This window comes from Haemaphysalis longicornis, unplaced genomic scaffold (assembly GCF_048455015.1).
Source record: "Haemaphysalis longicornis isolate Haplotype H1 unplaced genomic scaffold, Haemaphysalis longicornis Haplotype H1 scaffold_4, whole genome shotgun sequence".
Classification (NCBI taxonomy): domain Eukaryota; kingdom Metazoa; phylum Arthropoda; class Arachnida; order Ixodida; family Ixodidae; genus Haemaphysalis; species Haemaphysalis longicornis.
Genome location: NW_027526361.1, coordinates 88,564,114 through 88,587,048, shown reverse-complemented (window position 1 = coordinate 88,587,048; position 22,935 = coordinate 88,564,114). Strand labels below are relative to the sequence as shown.

At 46.3% G+C, this 22,935-nt stretch overlaps 1 protein-coding gene across 1 annotated transcript in view; it reads left to right on the top strand.

Moving 5' to 3' along the window:
• LOC144178995 (cytochrome P450 3A24-like) overlaps window positions 1-22,071 on the top strand; it is a 47,145-nt gene extending 25,074 nt beyond the window's left edge. Inside the window, exons 6-15 of the mRNA XM_077707156.1 lie at window positions 1,101-1,217; window positions 4,570-4,658; window positions 8,092-8,237; window positions 11,036-11,151; window positions 14,785-14,929; window positions 15,529-15,689; window positions 18,280-18,371; window positions 20,115-20,258; window positions 20,348-20,510; window positions 21,901-22,071. Coding sequence (XP_077563282.1) covers window positions 1,101-1,217; window positions 4,570-4,658; window positions 8,092-8,237; window positions 11,036-11,151; window positions 14,785-14,929; window positions 15,529-15,689; window positions 18,280-18,371; window positions 20,115-20,258; window positions 20,348-20,510; window positions 21,901-21,978 — 1,251 coding nt within the window. The 3' untranslated portion in view covers window positions 21,979-22,071. The remainder of the gene's footprint in view (window positions 1-1,100; window positions 1,218-4,569; window positions 4,659-8,091; window positions 8,238-11,035; window positions 11,152-14,784; window positions 14,930-15,528; window positions 15,690-18,279; window positions 18,372-20,114; window positions 20,259-20,347; window positions 20,511-21,900) is intronic.
• The last annotated feature ends 864 nt before the right edge of the window (window positions 22,072-22,935 follow it).

Here is a 22,935-nt window from a genome sequence, read left to right as displayed (position 1 = left end):
CCTGCGATAAAAATGTGGTGCAGGCTGGGAACCTCTTTCCCTGTCACACTCACTCAGTCTAATCCAGTCCAGTGCAGTCCAGTCCTGTTCTGTCACTGCTCCTCGCGCATGCTCAGCACGGCTCTTCACTAGCCACGCGAAACCGCTAGCAAGCCGCTCCGGCGCAGCGTCACAGTTGGCTACTGCGCAATTGAGGCGCACACCGGGGCACGCGCCGGCGCCAGTGCGTCTGCCGCGGCTATGACGCACCACAATCCAACACAATCCACTTTAATTCAATCCAATCCAAATCCAATCCAATCCTATCCAAGCCAAGCCAAGCCAATCCAATGCTTCTCGCGCTTGCGCAGAAGGGCCCTTCACGGCACCCGCGAAACTGCTCAACCTCGGCCAGTGTAGCTTACGCTACAAAATATCTACGATTAGGTAGCTAAGCAAATGGTATCGTCTATCACAGGCCATAAATTAGGGTTCTCGCAGCGTACAAACCGTGTTGCCCAGTTACGTCGCTAGCGCGCAGCGCAAGCATTTTAGACGTTCATCGAGATAGCCATGCAGGAATAGAGATTTGCGTGGAGGATGCCGTGGTGGCCAGTGCTGCTGCTTCACTCGTTATGCTTTCGCAACCTGTTTTCGACGTTCACAACAACATGGCTAAGCGCTTTCTTTTCGCTCACGCTGTCGCTCTAGCGGGGCTGCCGAAACGGCGCGAGAGAAGGCACGCCGCTACAGCTGCGTTTGTATTTTTATGAATACACCCCTCATCACAATCTTGTGAGTGTGCGATGTACGTATATAAAATGGTATAGAGCGAACTGCATCGCGCAGAGCGTGTTAGCGGCGCAGAAAGCTCTCACCATTACCACATTAGCGCGAGAAGTTGTGGTACCTCTGCCGAATTTGTCTTTATTCTGCAGCGGTTATAGACGAGTGTCTTCGTCAACCGAGGCCACTTGCCGTAGACGCTTTTTCACATAAAATAAGCTGGCTTTGTTGCTCCGGTATCAGTAACAAATATTTTCTCATTTCTGTACGGGTAAATCTTTAGAGAAGGCGGCATTGTCGAGTACCCCTCTCGCATCTCGTGCATTCTCTTGCAGCCCTTGCAATTCTACGACCCTCTGCTCGACAACATGATGAGCGTCGTTGCGGTTGAGCAGTGGCGCAAGATCCGACCGGCCGTCAGCCCAGCTTTCTCCACGAGCAAGCTACGAAAAGTAACGCTGCCTCTCACCTCGTTTTTTTTTCTGTACTTGCGTGTTTAGGACTGCGCCTGTAGTGAGAACTTCTCGCTTGGAGTAAAAAAAATTGTGTAGCGCTGGTGCACGTGACGATTCCCAAATACAGTTGTCGCCTTAGACCAGCCGCTGCTCTTTCAGCCGTGAGCGCAAACACCCCACCTTGACGATTTACGTCGCGGGTGTAAAGAGCTCGGTGAGAGATGCCAAGAAAGAGCGAACTGAAGGAGAAGAAGCCACAGGTGCGGAGGGTCGTAGCAAATAAGACATGAAATACAAAAAAACTCTGTTACAATTCACGCAAGCTTTAGCTATACAGAAGTGGGCAAGAAATAGGACCAATATTTAAGCAAACAACACTGAAACAATTGAATGAAGAATGTGAGATGACTATAAAGCCCGAAGATATCAATCAGAGTAATTTATAAAAAAGGCTGGGTTCACACAAGCACTTCTTATGATTCGTGAATACTGAAATAATAATGTTCAATTGAACGATGGTAAGCTACACACTAAACGTTTTTACACACTTTTAGCCAAAAAGGGCGTAGCATAAATGAAAAGAGGGTGTTGGGAGGCCTTTACACAACTTTCTCTTGAATCTCAACCCCCTTTTCCTAGCTTTACACCCTTTTTGTGCGAAAAAAAGGGTGTTGATCAACTTCAACACCCTTGGTTTTTCTTAGGGTGTTGAAAGGGTGTGGAAAAGGTGCTCAGCTGTTCATTTAATAAGGTCATGCTTGGATGCATAATAGCAATGTAAAGAACAAGACATCCCCTCATATACTCTCAAGTCGCAAGAAATTTTCAAACGCGAAAAAAAAATAATTGCTCGTATGCAATTATCGCTCGTTTCCATATTCGGTGCACCTCATTCCGTAAGTTTAGCTTTGGCACGTGAAACACCAATTTGAACCTTCAAAATTAAAAAATGACTATATTCGCGTGTTGAAAAGGGTTTTTACCGACTGCAACACGCTTGGCTTAATGTAGGTTGTTGAAACGGTTGGAAATAGGTGTTCAGTTGCAAAAAAAGAACAGCGGAGTACGGGGTCGACCTAGTTTCTTTCGGTGCTGCTAAGTTTTGTTATGTTTACTAAGCTTTGGAATGTTCTTGATAAGCTAGGATGACCCGCCGCGGTGGCTCAGGGGCTAAGGCGCTGCGCTGCTGAGCACAAGGTCGCGGGTTCGATTCCCGGCCGCGGCGGCCGCTTTTCTGATGGAGGCGAAAAGCGAAAACGCCCGTGTGTACGAGATTTCGGCGCACGTTAAAGATCTCCAGGGGTCAAAGTTAATCCAGCGCCCTCCACTACGGCACGCCTCATCGCCTGCGTTGCGTCGGCGCGTTAAACCATACAATCAAAAATCAAAGAGCTAGGATGACCACTGAGGGGTGAGGCCAAGTTTAACCGTATTTTACGAGGCTGTTCCAGTGTGTGTGTGTCCCCACTGCCAGGGGATCCAAGGGGGAAACAAGCTAGGTTGGCCCCCAGCTATGCTGTTTCTCCAGCCTTGCACCCCTACTGCAAGCTGCGCCATTTTTTTGCCTTTTAGAATCCAAAAAGGACTACCTTTGAGATGGTATAGTAAGAGGTGCGCATACACATACGCTTCTCGAACAAGCTCGAAAGCCGACTTCACTGTAATAATATCGTATCTGCGGTGGTGCACCGTTTCCAGGTGCTGCAGTTCCTTTTCTTTGTATTTTTTTTGCTAACGCCACCGAAAATAGCTCAAGCTTAAAGAGCTCCACTGGCAATAGGTTATGCCAATTCATATTGCTTTAAACATCGTGAGGTACAAAACACCCTCCGCTTGTAGAAAATGTTCAGTCCACCCATGTAAACAGGTACAAAAGGCCCCCAAAGTTGGAGGTCTCTTCACCTTTTTTCTTAGTTGGCGGTATTTTCTTAGAACCGTTTTCTTACATCCTTTTTCTTTACGCCCTTTTTCTTAGTTTCGAACACCCTAATTTGTAGCTTTACGCCCTTCTGGAAAAAAGGGTGTTGAAATAACGAACACCATTTTTAAAGGGTGTTGAAGTGGCGGGGAAGATTTTTTTGGTATTTAATAAAGTTCTATAACTTATGGAACACAAAAACTACGTCGTAACTAAACAGCTTTTGCAAATCCGCGTGTTGATTTGTGTGTTCTCATAGTAAAATCAATACTTCCAAAATTAGCGCTAAAATATAGCGCAAGCCCACCAACTCGATTGGGGGGCTTTCCTCTCCTGGATATAAAAGCAGGAACAGCACATGAACAACTAAGCAGCTATGGTCTCCCTGTACCTCTTGCATCCCTTTGGCTTTATTGCTGAATTTATTTGTGTTCCAACTGTAACTTGTGCTTATTGACTGTTTGTGTTGAAGGCTGCGCGCTTCGCCGATTCACATTGCCACTGTGCATGCCGGATGCTCAACACCTTTGTTAGGGTGTTAAGCATCCTCAACACCCTTTAAGGGTGTTGAGATTAACCTCCTTTTTATTCGTACACCCTTTTTTTTGCCAAATCACCTTTAAAGGGTGTTACCCATGGGACAAGATTTTTACACCATTTTCGGCCAAAAACGGTGTAAAAAAGTTTAGTGTGTAGTGCGCCTTCGAGCTTGGAGCTGCGAGTAAGGCTATCCAAATTTACGGCGGAGTATCTGCGGCGTGCTGGTGTGGACGCCTACCCACGGACCTGATACTTAGCGGCATGATACGTGCTGCCACGTGGAGTGTCTTGGGCTGCTGGGATCTGTTGCGCCGCTGGGTGATACGGGTTTGTATCCTACTCCGCGGGTATGAAATCTTGTGCAAGTATGTCGAACTACACAAAACTGAAACTGTAAGTGGCAGCGTTGGTGAATGCCGCTCTGGGGATAACTTATATTGCTTTTGTATTCCGTTTGAGAGCGTTAATCATAAGGAGGACGCACCCGTTCCCTTAACAATCAACCAAAATGGTAGTACCTCTGCGGTTTAGTAAGAAAGGATATTTAATGTCGTGACGCATAGACACACAACTAGAAACTGATATCGGCAAAAGAGATGTAGCCTTGCTTGCCAAGCAATTCAAAACAGACCGAGGACTGTGTCTATACACGATGTTTCTCCAGACGGCACAATGTGTCTAGCGACACCAAGTGTTAATGTTATTTGCCAAGACACAAAGCGAAATCGTGAATTATGTTTGTTAACTACGTCCTGGTGATATCGGTGATATTGATTAGAGCAATAAAGAGTCCGAATGAAGTGTACCCCTGAGAGTGTTTGCGATGGCCCTCAGATAAACATCCGTAATGTTGTGTCGTTTTTCTGTAACAAGGGCTTTTAAACCTTGCAGATGAATTCACTGATTGAAGACTGCGCCGTCGTTACAGCGAAGCACCTGAAAAAAGCGGCGGAAAAGATGGAAGACATTGACATAAAACAGTAAATTTTGCTCCTTCGTAGGATTGCTACCAAAATGACATTTACTGTTTCTCACATTTCCGGTTTGAGAGAATAATTACCTAGGACGTCTCTTTTTATTTTACAACCTAGTACGTGCTTGCCGCGGTATTTTATAAGGTGAGGGCAGAAAGTTGATAATAATTTTGCATTCTTCAAAAATACTCGGCTTTGTGCGTTTCAGTTGTATTAATTTGCACTGAAAAATTTCTGTGTGCGCAATCCTAGACCCAGGAAAATATTTCCAAGGATATGAAACGCCTTTACAGATTATTTTAAAAGAAGGTAATACACCCGAACCCTACGGCTATTAAATTCACTATCTTTCGCTACAGCAGCAAATATTCAGCCAAATCGGGCATTCGCTACAAACACGACAAGTGGCATCGTTTTGTCGCTTCGGTTTTTATATGTATAAGCCTTTGCAATATTATTTGATCGTCACAGTTCACCTTGTAGCCTTGTATTTCGCTAAAGATAAGTGCTCCAGAATATGAGGCCACGAACTGACTTGTAATCCCCTCAGTGGTGCAGGCTGGACTGACCAGAGTAATAGCGGGGCAAAGTTGGCTGCCTCAAATTTTGGCCGTTTAACACACCGAAGATACACCTGGGATATAAGGCGCACCGAAGTGGGCGGCTCCGGATTAATTTTGACAAGCTGGGGATCTTTACAATGCGCCAAAATAGTCTGCAGCGTGAAATACAATCGTTGAAATATACTTTGCTTAGAAAACGTTGTCGGGAAGAGCCGCAACAAGAGTAGAGTAGAAAAGACCTTTATTCGGGCGAAGGGCGACCAGTCTTCGCTATTCTTCTTCTCCTTCAGAGCCAAGCCATTCGGTCAAGGTCGTGGTGGAAAGGGGTGGGGAGGGATTCGAGTCGGATAGCTGAGCCACAGGGAAGTAGAATAGGCAATGAGGTAAATCAGCGTAGGCAGTGGGGCAGTTGGGACAAGAGGGGTCAGATGTATAGCGACAGGGGAATAGGCGGGAGAGAGTGATCAGGGCATTCATTTGGATCTGTCGGAGGTGTCAAGCCTCAGTTACGGTGAGTGATGGGTGAGGAGGCGAGTAGAGGCGTTTGTCTAGACGAAGCTGAAGGTAGACCTCCTTGATAGTACGACGCAGGAAGAGCCTCCCACCATCCTCCGAGGGCCCGGACCAGGGGGTCAACGGTGCCCGGTGAAGAGTTTCGCGGGCGAGTTTATCCGCCAACTCATTTCCGTCAATCCTGGAATATTCAGGGACCCAACGGAGGGAAAAAATGGGTGGCTGTAGACCGGAGACCGCTCGTTCGACCTCCTGTTGAAGGATAGAAGGTAGTCAGCGATTTTGTATGTGTATAATAGCGGCGTGAAAGTAAGAAAAGACTGTGTATTCGGGGACGGGGGGAAGAGAAGCAAAGGACTGAACGGCATGGACAATGGCGAGAACGTCAAGAGACATTTTTTCCGGTGGGTGAAGGTACGGGCCGCTACTGTGGGTTTGTTCTTCAGAAAGGTGAGGGTGGTACAGAACGTAACCGCACAAGCCTCGAGGCGCCCCAAAGGAGGCATCTGTGTAAGCAATTCCCTGGGTCACGAAAACAGGAGAATGATGCTGCGCGGCCGCATGACGACCACCTGCATGAAGCACAGGGGACATGTTTGACGGGAGAGGGAGGATACGAAGGTTGAGCGACGAAATTGCGTCGGGAGGGGTAATGGGGGAGACGGGAATCGGAGATATACCCGCCTGAACCAGTAACCATTGACCTTGACGGGTAAGGGAGAGCCGAGAAAGCTGGGAATCCCTGATGGAGATTGAGGAGACAGCGAAGGCAATGAAAGAGACCCGTGGCAAAAAGCTTAACTGTATAAGTGGTGATAGGGAGGTTCAGTGCTACTTTGTAGAGTCCCACCAGGGCGGTCTCAAGGGTATTGAATTGAGTGTTGGTGAAGGAGATGTAAGGCATAAAGTACAACTTGTTGAAGGCGAGCGCGTGAGAAACCCTGCAGGCATTAGGTTTGTGAAGACCCGCATGTCGAGTGACCACACGACGCAGAAGGTTGTTTACCGAGTGGCAGGTCGCGACGGCGCTGTGTAGGGCTCGTATACTCTTGGCTACATGCAAACGAAAGCCAAGAACCTTGCATTTGGTGGCGACAGGAATGAAAGAACCATAAATATGGAGAGACGTGAGGGAATTGTGGGCGCCCTCGTAAGAGGAATGGTTGAGAAGGAGAAGCTAAGACTTTTCCGGAGCAGGAGAAAGACCAACAGCGGTGAGAAAAGAGTCGATGGGATCCAAGCCGCGTTGCAGGGTACTCTGCACATGGCCCACAGAGCCAGACGAACACCAAAGGGTGATGTCGTCGGCGTAAAGGATGTGATGAAGATCAGCGATTTCAGCTAGCTGGGAAGCCACAGGACTCATAGCAATATTGAAAAGGTTGGGGGAAAGAACAGCACCCTGAAGAGTGCCTCGAGTGATGTTGGGATCAGACAGATGGGAGTCCACTTGAAAGCGAGCCGCTCTGTGAGAGAAGGAGGAGCGGAGGTAGGAGTACATGCGGGAGCCGCAGGACATTGCGACAAGCTATGCCAGAATATGGTCATGGCAGACACCATCAAAGGCTTTACGGACATCGAAGGTCACCAGAGCGTGGATTTGAGTGGGGCTGGAAGAGAGAAAGGTGTGCTGGAGAAGCAAAAACATATCCTGAGCACAGACACGGCGACGGAATCCGACGAGAGAATGGGGGAAAAAGTCCCTTTTTTCGAGAAATTCAGAGAGGAGAGTCAGAGCCATACCTTCAAGGGTCTTACCAACGCATGACGTTAAGGATATAGGCCGAAGGTTAGCGATGGAAGGAGGTTTTCCAAGTTTAGGAATCATGGTGATAAGGGAAGAAGTCCAGGAGCTAGGTAGGCTGCCACTGTCCCAGGCTTGATTAAAAATCTGGAGGAGGAACTCTTTCGCATTGTCGGGGAGGTTGCGGAGAGCTGTGTATGGAATGTGATGTGAGCAGAACGCTTAGCATTTCCAACCAGGGCCGCTTCGAGCTCCCGGAGAGTGAAAGGGTGGTACAGATCAGAATTAGGTTCACCTGAGTAGTCCATATAGCTAGGAGTAAGAGGGAGCGGGAGATAGGCTAGTTGGTTGAAGAGGTCGGAGGCTGTTCCTTGAGCAAGAGCTTTAGCTAAAGTGGGAGCAGGCGTGGGCTTAGTGCCTAGGAGAGATTTGAAAAGAGATTTAAAAAGGGCCTCCAACCTTGGCCTACATTATGTTCGCTTTTCCGGTGGCTCTACAGGATTCTCAAAAGGCAAGTAGTGGGTAAATTAATCTGGCTGGCAATCATAGACCCGGAAATCAAGAGGTGACAGTTGTAACCCACCTAAAACGTGCCCAATTTTGCCATTTCCCTCTTGAGATTTTACGGGAACTACGCCCTGGACGTGATCGCACGTTGCGCCTTCGCTACGCGGCTTGACTCTCACTCCGACCAGTCCAACGAGTTCGTCACCAGGTCGAGGCAAGCCTTCTCTAGGAAAATCACTCCACGGTTGTTTGTCTTCTGTAAGTACAGTAGCTGACCGCGTTTTACGAGTAAAATGCATTTAGCAGTACCAAACTAATTTGTGTAATATTGTGCGTGTGGGCGGGGATATGTTTAACCCACATTTTAAACGAAAGGCCTGCTCAATTCCAGGCGAGAATCATGACCAGTCAGCAGCAACTCATCGCTCATCTCTAATAGAAGGGAAAGCATTTACAACCACCACGAGCAGCATTATGATGTTACTGCATAGGAGGACCATGAAGCAGCTGAAGGAACGTACAGATACGTCTCATCAAAACCTTGGCAAACTCCCACGAGAATATAAACGCGGAACGAAGTCAAAAGATTGCCCTAAGTGACTGCACCCACTAGGCACAAGGATCACTGTTTCGCGAAGAACAAGACTGACTTTATTTCCACGAACCCAAATGACAAAACAAACATATAACCAGGGTTTCACCAGGACACTTCTACACCAAAAGTACCAGAATGGGACATCAATGTCATTTGTGAGTGTTATTCCTAAGCTGTCCCAGAAAAGGACATTACTCATGTAGGCTACAAAGCAGGGATCGTCTTTGCAGGTGAATTTATTTACAGATCATGGTACAAAACCGCCGTGATTCCACATAAAAGTTTAAACAAGGAGAGTATCGGCGTCTACTTTTACGAACACAGCTTTAACTCTTTGCGAAACACAAATGTACTCTGTTCAGGGCATCCTAGTATTGCCAATATACAAATATATTACAGGCCAGGTATTGTAATAGGAAAAGGTGAAGGAACAAGGATATCAGAAATATAGTTGCTCGAATCACTGTACACAGATTAAAACAGACGAGCCTGCATAAAGGAAAAATGTGAACTAATAGGAAAAACCCGGGGCCACCGGTATGCTTCCGCAGGCATTGATCAGGGAGAATATGGTTGAGACAACCACGTGAAAATGATGGGTCAGACAAATATCAGGGAGGAAAAGGCTGAAACAAACTTTCACTACACCTTTGAGGAATGGGCACCGAGCGTCCAGAAAGAACAATGATTGAGTAACAAAGTTCGAAACAAGCAAGATGACCAAGCCCACGTTATCTGAATGAGGTTTGGGGAGGAGAAGAATAAATATAATCGGCCTCATCACACCATCACAGGTCAGATGCTGGGGTGGGGAATTTTCTCAAAATAAACACAGGCTGTGCAGATATCCTATGCATTCAGGATGCCTGGCGTGTTGAATGGTTGAGGAACTAAGATTCTTCATTTTTGTATGTTAAGCTCTATATGACTTTCTTAGGGCATGCTCAAGAGTACCTTTTTGAGGGTTCATGAAACGTAAAAAATTACGCCCACCTTCCCTCGCGGGAACCCTGGTGGGATGCAACGCATCGCATGGGTGGTTCCATTGGCGTTTTCCATCGTATTGATTACGCTTATAGCAGGGGTTCTCACGGAAGGGGAGGTGGGTAAAATTCCATTTTCACCATGCAATGCACATGCAGTACACGTATGCTCAGGTACGGTCTTTATTGCAGACGAGAATAAGTGCCTTGTGGTCCGAAAAGCGCACAGTTAGGGGCTCGACGATTGCATCAAGCAATCGTCGAGTACTGCGAGAGAGTGCAAGCGTAACGCGGATGACCGTCGGGTGAGACCGTCGGAGCGCGGCATGCCGCTTTATATTTACAGCGCCCGAAGGAGAGCAGAGCGCGGAGAGAGAGAGTACTGCACATGCGCAGCGCGCGCAGCGCCGAGCGCAGCGCCGCCCACCGGCGCCTAGCAACGGAGTGAGAGCGCGCTGCGCCAACCCGCAGATGTTTGGGAGAGAGTGTTCGCTATCGGAGAGATGAGAGGAGGAGAAGCGCAGCTGTGCGGACAACACCGGACAGACACAGGAAGGACAGAGAGGCGAGCATGAGATGCGTTTCATCTAAAAGCACACACACACGTCCACGCATGTGTGCTCTTGTTACGCAGGTATAAACATTAACTTCCATTTTCCCCACTCGCATGAAACACTTGCATCAGCACTGTTGTCATGGGCAAACAATGATGTATAGCTCACAGATATAGGCCTCCCGAACAACGAGGCAGTCCAATAAACTTGAACTCTAGCATCGAAGGCAAGAAATTAAAGCTGGCAAGTAGTAAAAATTTATGTAACCCGAGGATACTGGAAGCTATTTGGTCTAATAAGAGTATTCGCCACTTGAAAACCATGACGAACATTTCCCCTTATAGTTATCTGTGTCGGATCATTGCTCTTTAAAACAGCTCTGCATTTGCTCATCCTAACAGCTCAGTCCTCACGCTGTAAGGCTTATGGACTCCTGTCTGGGAGAAATAAATTCACTTTGCAGCGTAATGATTCAGACGCGCGTGTGTTTTCAAGTTTCACTTACGGTGTTTATTAGGTCTACAAAAGCAAACATCCGTGTAATATTGATTTGACACGGGCGAGGGGGAACGCATTAGCGCCATTACACAAATGTATCTGCTAAGGACAAAATGACATTTAAATGAGTACCCGGACCACAAGGATGGGATTTCATTTCGCGGGCACAGCGAAAGATATACCTTTACATTCTACCGAGCTGCAGATGCGTCAGATCAAATGAACCCACCCATGGCATATCCCACACAAATATAAAAAATGGTAATTACACCCTCAGTGGCGTTTGATCGTAAGGTGCTGCGATGAACACACCTACAAAATACCACGACCTGCTTTGGAGCCGGTCGTGAGAAACACAAAAATATTGATACAGGATATCGCATGTAGACTATAAGCTTAGAATTAATTTTTTGTACTTTATTTCAGTCCTGCTTCCTGCCCTAGCCAAGTTGCTTAACCTTCAGCCTTTCACAACAGAAAATTTTCTGTACTTCAAGAAGCTCTGCGAGAATATTATCGATAGCAGACGAGATAAGAAATCTGTAAGTAGCCTCTGGATTTCCCACAATTCTTGGTCGAGCTGGTTGGTTCATGACTTTGAAGCACGTTTGAACCGCGTAGGAAACAAGACGAAGGATTAGAAGCCCGAAGATTTGGAGAGTGGTGCAGAATGGCGCTTCTTTGTTTTTCTCGCGTAAAAGCCATTTTATATCGGAAGCTTAAACCTGAAAGTTGTATGCGACTGTTAAGTTCAGGGTTCACTTATACCAGTTCACCTGATAATGGTCGCCAGATACTATGACTGAAATTCCAGACTTAGAACTTGACTTCGGGGCCCAGCATGCGTTTTACATATACGACCCCATAACAAAAAAGAGCTTTCTTCTATTTGATTGTGGCTTTCCAAAGTTAGTCTAAACGACTGTCACTACAACGTGTTATCAATCAGGGGCCCTATTGTCGACTGCACAAATTGCCGACAATATTTTGCGTAAGCACGACGTAAGCAATCTGTCACGTGCGGCACCTATAGCTATGACGACATGCAGTGTAATTTGTCTATTTACTCATAAAGATCGCAACCAAGGTATCAAATAATGTGCAAGAAAGATATAAAACTATTTGGCATGTACTATAACAATTAGGACGGTACCTGAGGCTGACAAGAAAAACAAATTTCTAGAGGTCAAAATATGCGTCAACACCACAAGGCGATCGAGTAACGTTGATCCAAAAGCGAGCGAAAGGCGGATGTCGAGCTAAAGAACATCACACAATTTTTTTACCGTATCTATTTATTTCTTTCAATCGCTTTTAGTAACATAGCTAGGCTCTCTGGTTCAATGCAAGCTCTGTTGCGTTATCATCTTCCCTGCCGCCACCGCCGCCACGCCATCGTCTGCTGCTATGTTACAAGTTTATATAAGGCGTGATCACAGAAAAAGACGGCCGCGACCATCGCTTCTATGTCACATAAGAGCAGCGAAGCGCTACGCCTGATAACCGCGGAGCGCACCGACGTCGCCGATTCACTCATTCATCGAGCTCGACTTCAATTTACGCTGTAATAAACAAACGAGACATTTTTCTTTTTTATTTTTCTCTTGAGTTCAATCATGTCACCCAACAGCTTACTAGGACGAGTGTGGATATACGCCGTGCATTGGGTTCTTTTTGTCATGGAGAGCCTTGTACTGCCCTCTTATGATGTGGTTACGCCAAACAAATAATTGTTATTTTATTGCCAAACGTAAAAGCAAAATACTGCACGTTATTTGTATGCTCCATGATCGCTGACTTGGAAGCAGTTGAAACTATAATTTGTTTCAGTAGGAAACATGCTTTAAACAGCGTGCATGCGAAACTGCGCCTGCTGCAAATTGGCGGGAATTTCGCGGCGTCGAAAGCCGAGACAATTTTTAGCCCTATTTTGCTTGTATTTTGCGACAAAACAGCCGCCATTTTCAAGCTGTTACCTAGCATTACGTCATTTTTACGCAGCCTGAAGTTGCCAATGCATGACGTAATCGTTCCCGCCAACAGTTTAAATTACGCCATGCCTTCCCAGCCAATCACAGAGAAGGCGTGTATTACAGGCATTATTGTTGTTGCATAGCAAAGCCAGGCCTACGTTGTCATGTCTAGTGCTTTTAGTCTGGTTTTTCGTTGCCGGCCAAGAATTTTGCGCTTTCAGTAAAGAGAAATAAGGCAAAGTTTACAACTGGTGCCCGTAAACGTCATAAAACGTCAAAATGACAACACACACAACCGCTTTGACAACCGCAAGCACGTGACCAAAGTTGAAAGCCAATCAGACAAGACTTCCGGCAAATTGCCGGCAATTTGTGCAGTCGAGAATAGGGCCCCAGCTCTCGTTAGATTTGTGAGCATGAAAATACATCTGATCGAGATCGCGCCTTCTGGTGATCCTTCTGTGTTTGTTACAAACCTGTAGGAAACATTCGGCAAAATTTTGAAGGAAAGTAAAACAAAACTCTCCAGAAATTCAGGGAATTATCTACTATTGCGTAGGTTCGTATGTCACTTGTCTTGAGTGTGAGTTTTTACAGCCACATTTCTTGGTTTTTCTAAATCCTGTACGATCAATTATCTCCATTCACGCTGTTATAACGGTTTCGTTTGGAACTTTCGCGCACGAAGTTTGCATTATTGTGGAAATGTCGGGTGGTACATGGTTCGACATTTTCTGCAATTTTTTCTTTTTATTTTTTTATTGTTTCTAAATTTCCTTCTATCAATTATCTCATTTACGCTATATAACGATTATAGGTGGAACTTACGTAAAATCTGCATTATGGTCAAATGCAGGTTCATATATAGTTTGCAATTTTCCGTGTTTTTTTATTTGTTATTTTTCATGACTTGGTTCGACCAATTACCTCCATTTACGCTATTTTAACCACTAGTGGTGGAACTTTCCCGAAATCTGAATTCTTGTGGAAATACAGGTCGTTACACGGTTCCGTTACACGGTTCGCCATTTTCCGTAATTGCTTTATACAGTCAAACCCGTTTATAGCGAACTGCAATATGCACCGCGATTAGTTCGATATATCCAATAGTTCGATATAGCCGAACCCGCCTATAACGAGTTTATTATTACGAGTTCGCAATCCCTGAGAGCCCCCCGCACCCTCCCCAACTCCGCCATCCGCGTATGCAGAAACGAACACACTACAGTAGCCATCACCAGACCAAAATAATCAATTTATTGCAAGTATCAAAGCTACTTTCCGCCTTAACTGCCCACGTTGCAAAAAAAAAAGGGGGGGGGGGGATTTTTTTTTTTTTCACTTTCGTTTTGGCGGCTTCAACTAGCATAGCATTCTCAACACGAAACATTGTTTGCACCAGTTCCAAGTCCATGTCCTCAAAAATCTAAGAAGCATTGGCGGAGCACATCGACAGCCGAAAGCGCTTCATTATAAGCGTCGGACGGATTTCACTGGCGACATCATCGGGAACGTTGCCGAGCTCTTCCCACCGTTCACCGATGCTGCTGTCTTGGTCCGCACTCACTGACTGGGCGGGTTCCGTCGCGAGTGCCGCGCATCGTTAACAGTTCCGGAAAGTATTGGGCGTCACGTCGCTCCGTGCGAGGCGCAATGCCTCAGTCGCGGCTCTTGCTCCGTGGTCGCGGCCAATCCACATCTCAATCGCCGCTCCGAGATCATGCATTTCGGCGGCCATTCTAGGCGCCCAGAGTTCGATATATCGGATGTGAACTTCGTTATAAGGAATATGTTTCCCATGTATTTCCGTAACTGAAATATTTTCGTTCGATATTTAGCATAATTCGCTCTATCCGGGTTCGTTATAGCCGGGTTTGACTGTATTTTCCTTATTTTTTTTCTTCAAAATATCGCTCGACCAATGACCTCCATCTACGCAATTCTAACGATTACAGGTAAAACTTTCGCGAAATCTGCATTATTGCGAATATCCCATGGTTATACGTTTTGGAATTTTTCATAATTTCTAATATTTTCTTCTTATTGCGGATTTCAAAATTTCTTAGGCCAATTACCTGCATTTAAGTTATTATAACGAGTACATTTGCAGCTGTTGCGAAATCTGCAATATTGTGGAAATGCAGGGCGTTACAAGATTATCCCGCCGTATTACCTGCCTAACGAAGAATGTTTCCTCATCAGCGTAATGAAGACTTCCTACAGCTGATGATGGACGCCCAGGAAGGAAAGCTGACGGCATCTGCCGAAAACAGCTCTGAACGGGACAACCAGCTTTTCAACCTCGGCGAGGACCTGAAGCAGGACACATCCTTCTCTTCTAGCAAGAGTACGGCTGTTTTGTGTTCCGGGAAGCTAGCTTTGCACTTAGTTGACATAAATTTAGTTTCGGGGAGTAACCTTTCCCCCAACAGGCAACGAACAAGTATCCACTACAGAGTGGCACCCAGAACAAACAGTCCGTTGGAAATAATCGGAAGGCTTGCGCTTTTAGGCGGTGCGACAAGAATGGAGATACGTTGCAGTTTGAAGGATGTTAGTGCTGCCAAACATCTTACGTTTTAGTTTGAATATTGCAGTGATTTCAAAGCCACAGGCAATGCGGAATCAATTTAACCTGGGCGTAAGCTAGCCATTACTTTCTAAGTAAAAAAAGCAGCGTAAGGATGCCACGAAGTAAAACATAAATTGACTCGGGCTTGCCTTCGGTACTTGTGCCCCCTTCAATGTTCTCTACTTGAATGCGTGGCCGTTTTCTACACTATTATATGTTTTAACTCGAACAACCAGCGGGCACCCAGTTCCCTGGAGCGCATTTTACAAGCTGCAGTGGAACCGTGGTGAGCAACAGCGTTCTGCCGGGGAGTGGTTTGGCTAGAAGTGATTTGGAAACATTTTAAGCGATCACATTTGCTGTAATTTTCGCAGCCCTGAACGAGGACGAAGCCATGGCGCAGTGCGTACTCTTCCTCGTGACCGCACAAGACACGAACGCGACCGTCATCTCGTACACACTCTACCTCCTCGCTCTTCACCCCAACGTCCAAGACAGGCTGCGTAAAGAAGCGGACGAATGTTTCGCCACCCACGTCAGTATGCATACATGCATGCGCCCTTACCTTGGCTGGAGCCACATCTTGCGTGCGCCCTTACCTTGGCTGGGGGGGGGGGGGTAGTCACTGTAAGAGGTGGCGCTGATGGCTAGATGTTCATTCCAGGAATTTCAGTCGAGTATTATCAATTTTAAAGCACAACGTAGGCAACGTCAGCCCAAGGAATGAATACACCTTTATTGATTTGTGGGGCTTTTAGCCTAGTTGGGAAGAGGGAAAACCTGAACGTGGAGCAGTGGGATGTCCATCGTATCCGTCCAGTCAGCTCTGCATCGCGCACGAGCTCCCACAAAGAGATGATTGTGTTTGCTCCATCCAGGTGAGGGGGTCGGGTTGTCCATTCCTCCATTGAGGTAACGCCTGGACCCATGTGCTTGTTCTTCAGGCGTGCAAAGCCGGGAGAATCCTACAGTAAGTGCCGGACCGTTGAACAAACAGCGCTACCCGCTACCAGTTTTTTTAGATAATAGAGTTTTAGCAGTCCGTCTGTTTCGTCGTGTACGTAGTTAGCGTGTTGACCGGGACCCGTCTGTGCACGTGGGCATTCGTCTCGGTAGGGGGATTAGTTCCGCGGGCCTGCTTTCGCCATGTCTGCACCTCCTCGCCCTTCCTCCTCGCCCTTCCGCGCGAACAGGTGCAGACCGGTCCCGGTAAACCCGGTAACTACATAACCAACGGAACAGACGGACTGCCAAAACTCTTTATTGTTACGAATAAGCGCACCGCTGGGCTTCAAGTTTCGTGCAGCACTCTTCGGCTTGGTGGCGGAGCCTCCACTACGTGTCTTTCGAGTGGGCGCCTCTGTGTCAGTTTCACATGCTTGCAGCGACAGCCAACGGATTCCAACAAGCCGCTACATGCCTGGGAAAGCCCGGATCACTAGCGTCTCGCTGTCGGCGTGATTCAAACATCGGTAGCGGCGAACGCGACCTGTAAATACACGTCCAAAGGACGTGAAAGCTGCAGCAGAGAAACCCTCTTTCCCCTCTCTCGGACACAGCATGAGCTTCTACTACCGACCCCTCACAAACTCTGGAAAGAGTGTTGTGTGTGTCTGTACCATGTCGCGCCATGTGCAAAAAGCAGCGGGAAGGCTTGTTTGACCGTTAGCACTTTGGGTATAAATACGGGGGCCCCTGGTGCAGAATTTTATTCCTGTTGGAGCACTGAATCAATGCTGTCACTCTGCTCGAGTCGTGTACATTAACCTCGTCCGTCAGGACATTGTTGCTGTCTTCCTTCGGCTAATCTCTCGCTATACATTAAACCAGTTAAGTTTGCCTTCGGCTTCTTGTCATCTTCAAGGCAGCAACATTTGTTGGGCGCTCGCTTAACCACACGATCACACGCATGATGGAGGCGACGGAGCTCGGCCCGGGTACGCCTTCCCGAATGCAACAATATAAACGATAAATATCTAATAAACGTTGAATTTAGCCGATTACTAAGTTATATAGCTGTTTTGGTATTTTACTGTTACTAAACACGGTTTTTAAGCATAAATGTGTGTGAATTTATAAATCACTTTAATCTGACTAGGGTTCCTCCATGGTGCACGATTGCAAGAAGACACTTCATGGAAATTTCAGTAGGTTTCGTGTCTTGAAATTTGCGGAAACTTTCTGTTTGTGCACAGGTGAGAAAAAACGGCATATCTGAAAACAAATCAATGTGAGTGCGGAAAACGCGTTTAGAGTCATCCCTGATGGAAGAGGCATCGGAGATATGGTTGAAAAGATTGCACTATCCCACTATAAGACTTTTTCGGCCAATCCAAGTTACACCATTTTTTAAGAAAAAATCGTGCTTCAAACGGGAGTTTTCCCTTCTGCATTCGTCCAGTTCTTTAATTTGATGGCGGCACAGGTGACAAAACATTGCTAACTTCATAGCGTGGCACTTGAAGACGTGCTACTACATCACGGCTGAAGAAATATAGTCAATATAACCACGAGTTATGGAAACAAAAGGATTTAAAACTGATGAAAATCATCATAGCAGATCCAATAAATACTGGAATAGATGAATACCCGGGCGAACCATTCGAATGCTGCCACAAAAAAGGGTTTGCGGAGATCAATTGGGGATCCGCTTTATACAGCCGCTATTCTTTCTTTGAGGGCTGTTTTCCACTAAGTGTTTAGGCGCGAGATGAACAATAACATAAACGTTTACCAGAGTCGGTCCACACGGTGAAAGCGACAGATAGTGGTCTTCCAGAATGGATTCTGCAGCGTTTGCTGGAGCCAGCAGTGGTCGCCTTTAAAACTGAAAAACTATCAGCAAGGAAGCCTCTCACTTCGACCTTTTAGGAAAAAACAGATCTCTTTAACACCCTCCCACAGCAACGTTTTGAAGCGAGGCAGTCTGAAGCTACCACTATTCATGGTTTCCTTGCAGGCGTGACATCCGTATCTAAATTCGCTTGGAAACCAGCACCAACTTTATATTTATTCGTGTATTTGCACGGAACTCTGTAGGCGCTATATCACCACCATTGAAATCGAGTGTGGGGGTTTGTTTGTTTTTTTCTCCCAACTCATTCTTATGCATCTTTCCTTCCAAGGGGGAGCATCCCAGCCTCGATGTTGTTACGAAGCTGAAATATCTGCACTGCGTTGTTTCAGAAGCCCTTCGCATGTACCCGCCTGCGACTCGGTGAGAAAACTTGAATGTTTATGATGATGGCCATATTGATCATGCTTTCCGGCATTTGCGATGGCAACGTCGCCAAGTAAAGTCGGAAAGAATGATCCTAGCTGTGGAAACATACTTTCGTGGTGAACGACAATCGGGGACAATTGCCTCCACGGTGAGCGAAGTTAACAGCGTTATGCAAACAGTGCAATGCCCTTGTCTGCGAGTTCGGCGCATGCTTCAGGGAGAGAGATGTACCGCTTTTTAATTCTAGAACGCATACGCCGTATGCGCGATGAGACTGGCGCGGTGACTGAGTGCAACCGAACTTGTTATGAAATGGAAAGCAAAGAATGACCTTTTGTGTGAGGCTATGTTCAGACAACCGACGTAAAAGCCATATCGTGGTCTTTGGACGTAAAAAACGGCGTGTGACGCAGTTCGGTTGGGTGAGACGAGAAATGACGTCATTCTTTAAACTTATTACGACAGTTGCAGTAAGGCCGGGTTCAGACTGTTGCCGCAACTGTCGTGATATCTTTAAAAGATGCCGTCATTTCACGTCTCAGCCAATCTAACAGCGTGACAGGCCGTTTTTTACGTCCACAGCTCACGATATGGTTGTTAAGTCGGTAGTGACAACATAGCTTAACAGTCTGAACATGGCCTAAGCAATCAGGAGTTGGCACAGGCGTCAGCCTCGGAATCCGTAAAACGTTAGCTTGCGAAGCGTTCCATTGCGCGAAGGATTCCATAGCTCAGGTTCGAACCCCACAATAGCGTCAAGGGGCCGTCCACGTCCGTACAGCACGGAGGGCTTAAGGCAGCTTAAGAACGCCGCAAAACTGGTGAACAACCTGGCAGCGAAACTTACCATCGTCGTTATTTCTTCCATTATACGACAGCATGAACGAGTAGCGGGGCAACACGTAGGAGACAGATCAAAACTGCTCAAAATGGTTGCAGTGGATCGCTGGCAATGGGACTCAAACAACAAGATTACGAAGCCCTGTGACTCGAGGCGAAAGCGAAGCATCTAAGAAGTCCATTTCGACATGGTTGTTTTTACATTCAAAACCTATAACACGTGCTTAGATGCAGTCAAATTTTTCTAGGCAGTGCTATCGTCCGTTGTGGCGGTATTATACGTCCTCTACATCTTAGAGCTCGACGCACTGAGGCTTCACACATGGGTTACACGAATCCTTACGATTGAAGCCTCTCATTCACACACATAATAAGTTAAAAAAAGAGTTGCACAGGTCCAATCAACCACCGACGGTGCGCCTAACGAAGCAACAGGTTTGGCTACTGTTCGTAAAGTTGTTTTGTTAGTCATTATGGCATGATCGCCGGTCAAAAAGCGTGTCCGAGTTTATTTGACCTGACAGCTTATCACCACAAATCTTCTAAGCGAAAGTTACAGCTATTATGTATAACAACACTATAGTGCGAGCAATTTTTTTCATGTGCCGTCTAAACAACAACATTACATTTCGAGGTAATCTGTTCACATCTGAGAAACTAGAACAACCTTCTAAGCTGACAACTGGCTAGCCGGGTGTATTAGCCGGATTTATTCAAAAGAAGTTCATGTGGTTCAGAGAAGGGAATGATATACGAAGGTTAGATACTATGTAAAACGGTAATGTAAATCTTTATGTTACGTAGGTATTTACCGGACCCAAAGGCGTAATTTTCAGTTTGAGCCTGTCTATCAGAAGAGCCTTATCTATACTTGCGACACCATGTATTTTTTTTCAGAATTGAGCGGTCCGCGATCGATGATTATGTTCTCGGGGACAGTGGAGTTCAACTGAAGAAAGGCGATTTGGTTGTAATTCCCGTGTACGCCATGCACCACGACCCCCAAAACTTCCCCGACCCGTTCACCTTCAACCCGGAAAGGTAACAAGGAACAGTAGATCCCATATGGTGTAACTGGTAGGTACACGAAGTTGGGTGCCAGTTTTGCAGCCAGCGTAAATTGTTTGCAGGTTCAGTGAAGAGAACGTGGGCTCCATACAGCCATACACGTATCTGCCTTTCGGAGCCGGACCTCGCAATTGCATCGGCATGCGTTTCGCCCTCCAGGCTGTCAAGTTGTCAGTGCTCTACACTATTCGTAACGTCCAGCTGGTCCGAACAGAGAAAACAAAAGTGAGCTTCAACTACATCCTTTTAAGGAATTTTTCCCTCAAAAGGTACACTTGGGTTATTACCGTGAGCTCGAGTTAACATCCACCATCAAACCTTATACTCAAATTGACACAGACAAGAAGGTGAGACACCACCAGCGCTGGTGCCGTGTCCCATTGTCTTCCTTGTATTAATGTGCGTTTAAGTTTTAATTATGGATATGCAAAAACAGTCTAGTCTCTACATTGTACGTCAGCTGCTAATAGTTCCTTTAAGGGGACTACAAATGCAGTCCGGCGGAGAGCCCACGTTGGTGTAGACCGGCCCAGCGGCGTGGAATAAAGTTCACTGAAGAAATGTATCCGAGCCTGTCCCGGGAAGAGGAGGGTTCGGGTCGGTTGCTGACTGTTGGGTGAGAGGTTATACGCGAGGCTGAGCCCCCACCCATAACGTTCTCTGCTGTCAGTGGCGGGTGCGCCACGATGCGTTCTAAAAATTTTTTTCTTGGTGAGCGCGTACGTCAGCTGATCTTTAGATGGGTGCGACCGTTACGAATGATTTTGTAATAGGTATGAGGATAAAACTTTACTGTTTTGGCGTGATAGTTGAAATGAACAGCACGCAGACGGAATTAGTCAAAATGAAAAGAAGTTGGCCACATTGTAGACGCTGTACAGTATACCTAACATGTTTTCTAGATTGCTAGGCTTCACCACCTATTGTATATTGAGCTGTATATAGCTGCATATATTTCAACATCATCATATAACTCAATATATTTGAAATGTCAGAACACACCGATGATATACAGAGAAACATTATTAGCAACTTTAAAAAGCCTCATGAACGCTAGAATTACCAAGGTTTTTTCTCGCTTGGTGTTTATACGGGGCATCCGCTTTTTGTTGACCGCCTAATGCTGGTCTGTGTGAGGGAAATATGGGCCTTCCATTTTACAACGACCCATATCGTTATAACCAATAATAGTTCCCCTTTGGCGTTTTTTGTTACTGTCGGATACTGCACAAGAATGTTTATCCAATTGCTCATCGTAAATACGCTGATTCATTTATCGGTGCCAAAGCTAACGGCATGAGAACATAGTATTTATGGGTCATTTTTGTTCGCCTGAGGGATCCGGTCTTCTACAAAATATTTTACATCCGGTTCCTCTTTCATGCTTTCCAAGGTAATTATCTCTGCGGTGTCTGAATGTGAAAAGAATATATTGCTGTGTTTAATGATATTTGCGGGTTTTTTTTAGATTATTTCGGACTTTCATATAGCGAGTGTCTTCAAAAACAAAAACAAATAACAGATGTCCCCTTTAGCTTGGCTAGCTTACAACTATTAATAAAAAAGTTCCCATAGGTTTTCAAGGGATGATTGCATTGCTTACACTTCTCTGCAGGTTCCGCTGGAGTTCCAGAATGGATTCGGTATCTTTACAGCGAAAGACATTACTTTGGGAATTAGGGAAAGAGCTTGAAGGAAAGGTTCGATGTTCTGGTTGTTGTGTTCGAAAAGTTTCGGTTGAAAACTGCCTTTGAATAAAGTATCGAACACCCCCGTAAAAATGCAATGAGTATATTAAAGCTTTATTAACCCACGCCTCTGGCAAACGCAACTCGTACATAGTGTTCAGAAGAATTCTCCGCTAGAAAATGTTGGTGTGTACTGCATGAAGATGCCGCGGTCAACAGCGGCATCACAGTTAAAGTTGTGTTCGGAGGAGCACCGCAGGTACAGGTACGTAACGTGGCATTGAGCACAGCCGTCGTTGCGGACTTTCTCGTGTTCGTGCATCTACCGTTGGAAGTGTTTAGAAACCTTATCGGCACAGGCCCTACGAAGTATAGATGTACGTATTGTGATGTACACAGACACTAAGGAGGCCCTGCGCGCCTTTTGTCGCCCGTCTCCATCCTCGCCACCCGCTCATGGGGCTTTTGTTAGCGGAAAGGTTGAAAACAGCCGGCCGCACCAAAGGAGTCTGACATAAGACCGCGACCACAAAAATGCTCACTTCTACTGTGATTAAAGCTTATTTCTCTGTCTATTTCTCTCATGGAGCTTACTCGGCCGCTCTCTTTATACGAGTCGAGGGAAACCCTGTTCTTATCTGCTGGATACCACCTAACCCACAGCGGATTTCATGGCAATACAACGGCGCAAAGACTTACCCGAGCTACCCTCCTTTGCGTGTAAAAGAGCGTCGTCTTCTGTGCACCCTTACCGGAAATTCTACAAAGCTCTCTTAACGACTCAAAGTCCGCCAGGAGTTGAAAAGTAAGGAACGTATTCGGACAGCCTGGCGATCCCCCTCTACCTCCCTTCCCTCTCTATGGCGGCCTAGAACCGATTCCAGATCACTCTCTAATAGAGTTCAGTCTGGAGCACTACATACTGCCGTTGTCTTTAAGTATATGTACCGCATTGACTCCGA